The sequence below is a fragment of the Gavialis gangeticus genome, unplaced genomic scaffold, assembly GCF_001723915.1.
Source record: "Gavialis gangeticus isolate Ggan-Ray unplaced genomic scaffold, GavGan_comp1, whole genome shotgun sequence".
NCBI classification, from domain to species: Eukaryota; Metazoa; Chordata; order Crocodylia; family Gavialidae; genus Gavialis; species Gavialis gangeticus.
The window spans coordinates 23,461,696-23,467,542 of NW_017729008.1; the positions used below are offsets into that span (position 1 = coordinate 23,461,696).

General features: G+C 36.5%; 1 protein-coding gene across 2 annotated transcripts in view; it reads right to left on the minus strand.

Annotated features, from left to right (window-relative positions):
- Positions 1-600: 600 nt before the first annotated feature.
- The window catches only part of HGF (hepatocyte growth factor), a 77,679-nt gene continuing 72,432 nt past the window's right edge, over positions 601-5,847 (minus strand). For both annotated transcript variants that reach the window (XM_019509499.1, XM_019509498.1), the window contains exon 17: positions 601-4,979. In XM_019509499.1, coding sequence (XP_019365044.1) covers positions 4,815-4,979 — 165 coding nt within the window. In that variant the 3' untranslated portion in view covers positions 601-4,814. The remainder of the gene's footprint in view (positions 4,980-5,847) is intronic.

Below are 5,847 nucleotides of genomic sequence, written 5' to 3' on the forward strand. Positions count from 1 at the left end.
CAAGTCATTCAAACTGGGGTTGGAGTTGAATATAGTTTAATGGATAGAAAACTGGACTTCTCACTCCAAAAGAAAAAATAAGTAGAACAGTTCCAGACTGATATATAACTTGGAGTCCCAGAGATTGAAGTTGCCAGGCCTCTACTACTGTTCTTTTAAAGGGTTATAAATCTCCTAGCAGGCACTGTCTGACTTTATATTCTGTTTTAATTACACTTTTTCCTCCTAGTCTTATCTCTTGTTTTTCTTCTCTTTTTTTCAATTTTAGTACATTTGGACCTAATCATCCTTCTCATTCTGAGCACTGAAATACTGAGTGTAACTTGGTAGAATCAGTTATATCTTTATTTGTAAGCATTATAACTAGAAGCATTGAACACGTATCAGAGGAAGTTTTTCCATTAGTTCTCAATCCTTACTTCTTTGTTCACTCAAAATCCTCACTGAAATCAAGGGGGGCGAGAAGGGGGAGGCATTATATCTTTCTATCACAGCAAGATCTTCCAAATGTAGTTTTCTTAAAATAAAAACTATAATGCTGAATATGTTATTGGTTTTTTTCTATAAAATGTTTTATTAAGAATAATAAGAATAAACAAATTTACAAAAATACCAACTTTATTAACTAATGATGATGCCATTAATTACAGAATCTTTGTAATATAAGTTATAACTACAGTGTTCCCTTCTTGGTAGGCATTCCGTTAGCCCCATTCAATAGGAAGCATTCATAATTTTTTTTCTGTTTAAATACAAGAAATTATCACACCATCCACCGAGTTCCACTGACAGCCCCTGCAGTTAGATTCCAAATTAGGAAACTCCATATGCAATTGCCCACAAGCCTGTTTAAAAAGGGACAATGGAAAAGGTGAAAAGCAATGTTAGTGCCTGCCAGCAGCCCCAACGTTCATGATACAGTAATATGCCAGTGCACACAAAGGGTGAAGGAAGTAATCAGTAAGTAAGCAGCCCTTATGCAGACAAAGCTCTCAATGATTTCCACTGGGATCATTTCACTCATTAGTAGGCTTCTGAAAGAATGCATATAAGCCGAGGCTGCTGGAGCACTTGCCACCACAGATTCCAGGTTTTCCATGTGTTTCTACCCAAGGACCTGTGTAATTGGGTATGCAGCCATGATTGAAGGGTTGAGCACATTTCAAGTCTAGTTCTCCAGTCTTTTGGCAAAAAACACCCTCTGATTTCAAGGGGCATTTTGCCTGAGTAGGTTGTACCCCACACAGATATTTGGGGCCTTTCCAGAAGGCCTTATTTCATGTGAATGTCATCAAGAAGTTCAATGGCACTATTTGTGCAAGAATTTGAGGAGGCTCTATAAGAGCTCTTCTCTTAAACCAGAGAAGGGGGTTTTAGCAGCATCATAAAAAACTAGCCCAGCAGATTTAATGAGAGCTTTAATTACAAAGGGCTCTTTGTTTCTTTTTCCCTTAGTCTTAACTGAAAGGTAATAATGAAAAACAAAAACACCCCAAAGTTTGGAGAGAAGGTTTGCATTACAGAAGTAAGAGCTATCAGCCAGAGCCAGTGCTCAGAGAAAATTGCAGCAAAGTTCCCATTATCCTGTTTAAATCCAGTTATCACATATTCCATAGTCTAAGGAGTAGTCTTTTTTTTTCTGCATGAAAAATATGAGGAACAAAGGTGAGCTCGAATTCAAGACAAATATCAATGACTGAGAGTTTTTGTCTTTGTTTCGTAACTTCTAACCATTACCACTCAATTCTTTTAAATCTGATCATGACTAATTAATCCATACTGCCCAGTTCAAGGCCCATTTAAAGCAGCAGGAGACTTTCCAGTGACATCAGTGAACACTGGGTCAGCTTCTAGTTATTACAGAAACAAGTATTTTCAAAACAGTGAAATATATATCAATAGTGTCCTTTTTAAAGAGAATGCTGTAGCTATAACATTTGCCTGGTACAGTACCATTGGTACCAACAAGAAATATTCACAGGAATAAATGAAGTACAAATTCATTACCACATGTCAATTCTTCTCTAACCTTGCTCTTCAGCGTCTCAAGTTCCCTCCATGCGGAGAGAGAAAGCCCCTGATAAGCAAGTGCCTGCCAACGTGTTACATTCTAGAGCATCGACTCTACACAACTTGTTTTATCGAGATGCTGCCTAGAACAAACAGGTAAAATTCCTTACGCATTGTCTAACAAAAACCAGTATATTTATCATATATATATATATAAAATCATATTATCTTCTGCACAGCAGAAGTGCATAACTAAAATACTTTAGGATCCATTTCTTCATATTTTGGTAGACATAACAAAATGCCTGCAAATATAATACAGTGAGCACATAACAATTCTTAGAATAGGAAAAGTGACATGGAATTGTATACATCCTTCCATGTTCTAATTGACAACCAAAAATAAAAACTCACTAGGAGTCCCTTATCTGTCTTTAAAAGTTAATTGTTTCTTAATATTTTGTCAACATATATTTAATGAGAATATATTTTTTACATATATGGCAACAGGTATCTGTAAATACAACAGGCTAAATCCTGCCCTCTGCTAGGTTACTGAATCGGAGGAACCAGAAAGCAAAGGGTGCAAAAGAGCCAGAGTGCAATGGGAAGTATGTCAGTCTAGCATCTAGAACCTGGAAGGCCTTGTCATTACCAGGGATCCTGGTTTTCTCTGATAAAAAAACCCAGAAAAATTAACCCCAAAATCCAATTTTTTCCCTGATTAAAATGAAACGCCACTATATATATATATATCAGAGAAAACCAAGATTGCTGGTCATTACTCACATAAATAGCTCCATTTTGACCAAGGATAAGGAAGGATTTTCAGGAACACACCTCTGTGTTTTGAGTGCTGGACATAAGCCTTAATTTAATGATGTACTTAAACATAGGCTGAAGCTCAATCCCATTCACCAAAACACTTAAGTACACATGTAAATCCAATTAAAGTGCTTTGCTAAATAAAGATTAGTGAGTCAGTCCTTTAGGTGCCTCCCAACACAGCTCCCCCTGCAGGGTTACTTTTTCAATAGGGCAGGATTTAGCCCTATGGCACTCAGCAAGTAACTATAACAAAACATGTTTTATTCGTGTGACTCTATGGAAAGATGTCAGTTTAGGAGCAATATAGTTATGCACTTTGCTTAACTGAACGATTTGCTTTCTGGAACATAGACAATTTATATAGTTCACAAATAAAGTAACCATAAAGTTACGTATATGATTTAATGTACTGTGATAATAAGTACAATGGGATTATATTTCATATCCATTTGCCAGCAATTACAGGGTAATTAGATCATCTATTAGAAAATATTGCCATTTGCTAATTGCTCAGTTCTTTCATTTATACAATGTGTTCTAAAGGAGCAACCCCTCATAGATGTTGGGTTGTTTTTTTCTTGTTTCAACAATAATAAAGAAAATTATGGTTCTACATGTGCACACACAAAAGAAACGCAAGCAATTAAACTATTAGAAATGTTTTGCATATTGTATAGCAGGCAATACTCACCCCCATGATTGTTTTATTAAATTTAAACACATAATGTTAGAGATGTATTTTTTGGCCACATACAGTTAGTTTTTTATTAAAGAGAATATATGACACCCATAAAGAAGAGATGGGTAATGTTACTGAAGTTATATGACACCTTCCACTCTATTTTCGAACCATAGTTCTTTTACTGGTTTGGCTTGTTATACAAGACAGACAGAGACTCTACCCCCAGAGAAAGTATGCATTTTTCATTTACATACCTGAAGACATAAATTGGCCTTATCTACATTAAATATTCTTTTTTTTCCCCTGTTAATTTTATCAGCTAAGGGCCAAATTCCACTCTCACTATATTGCTATAAATGCAGAGTAGCTCCCTTGTGGTAACTAGAGTCACTCAATTTACAGCACAGTTAATGAAAGAGAGATACGAACTTAACTCCCTATATGAATATCATTTATTTTAATGATAAAAATGGTCTGTTATTAGCTAATCAGGATACATTACTGGAATGCTATGAAATACACTTTACTTGGCACTGTAATATAGCATTAATTAGGAGACTTTAAAATAAAAAGCAAATGACTGAAAATTTGCTAATAACCTAGTACTATGTCTCTTCCCTTTTCAGGTGTTTTGTTATAATAGATACTATATACTTGTGGTGTAGCAAGTATAGAGCTAGTTCCAATAAATTGTGTAAAGGCCATTCCCATTGACTTCGATAAGAACTCTGATGAAGGAGTGTTTAAAGACTTGAGTCCACAATGAGAAGGTTAAAGAGATTACATTTTAAAATTAGACATTTGATGAATTTAAATTCTGAAAATAGGGGAAGAGAAATAGGTCCATAGATGTTGTACAGATCAATGCTCTCAGCTCTCAGGAAGACTGATAGAGCAGTACATAGCGCATAGTCTGAAAGAGGTGTGTAAAACAAACTTCCTTTGTTTCTCATGAACAAGCTGACCAGAAGAGCAGCATAGAAAGAAACCACATGATCTATTTCCATAAAACTCATTATCAGCCAGCATTAGTATTGTTTACCCATTCAAGTATCTTCAGGAAATATGTCACTATACTTGTATATACTGTAGCTCACTTCAACATTTATAAAACAACACTGGTAGACAAAAACATCAGAAAACACCCATAAATATCAACAGAAGCTCAACAACTTGACTAGCAAGTAGTTTAAAAAAAGAATCATGGATCTTTACATTACACGTTAATTTCACGTTCTCTGAAATCTTCATGAGAATGGAAGTGGTTCTTTTACGTAGAATATTCCATTATAACTCACTTGTATGTCTGCAAGATTTTGCGTATCCACTTGGAGTAATATGCCACTCGGACAAAAATACCAGGCCGATTTGGAATGGCACATCCACGACCAGGAACGATAACGCCCACTACTATTTTCATCCTGTTTTGTTCACACACCAAGGGACCACCATAATCCCGCTGAGGAAAGAGAAATAAAAAACAAGCATTATTTTTAAAAAGTTAAAAGTTGTTTTCTTGGTCTAGGTTCTTTGGGGTACCACCATTAGTGAAGCTGTTCATAGAATGGGGGACACAGACACACACACACAGCCATAGGGTCCACCTCCACCTGAATCTAATGATCACTGAGCTGCTGTGGTTACCAGCACATAAGAGAGTTGTGTGGCTCAGTCACCAGAGCTGAATGACCAGGTAGACCCATTTCCAGCTTGATCGACTGGGAATGGCCCTTGACAAAAAACTGCCAAGGCTCAGAGCACTGGAATTTAGCAAGATGTTTCAGCTATTCTGCCACCATCTCCCAGCGTTAGGTGATATTCAGGTTAAATAAAAATATCACAGTCAGGGTCTATGTCAACAAGCAGGTTTGGCATGGTCTTACAAAAAATAAGCCACATTAGACTCCATCCTGATCCTTGTTCACACATGGTTACAATGCCTTCAATCTTCACTATGAATACTATTGAGCTTTTTTTTCAGCTACCTAGCAAGAACAAAATGCATTTGTGCACATATAAATCAGACTGCAAAAAGAGCAGCTGCTTGGAAAATCTCTTTGCTGTGTTGGTAGGCTATTGATAAAAAGGTATTACTGAAAGAACTGGCAAGGTTATCCTCTTAAGTGTCAAATGTTGAAGGGCAAGGGCTTTGGGTATATGTGAAGATAGCAAAGCCCAACATTTGTCTGTCTTAAAAATGTGCAACCTGACAAATTACACTCTTTTTTCTCAAGTGCACTGGAGAATTAACAGGGATTGACCCTTACTAGGGTTTTTGCTCTCACTTATTGCAGGAAAATCCCCAGATGCACTGCTACAGTATGGCC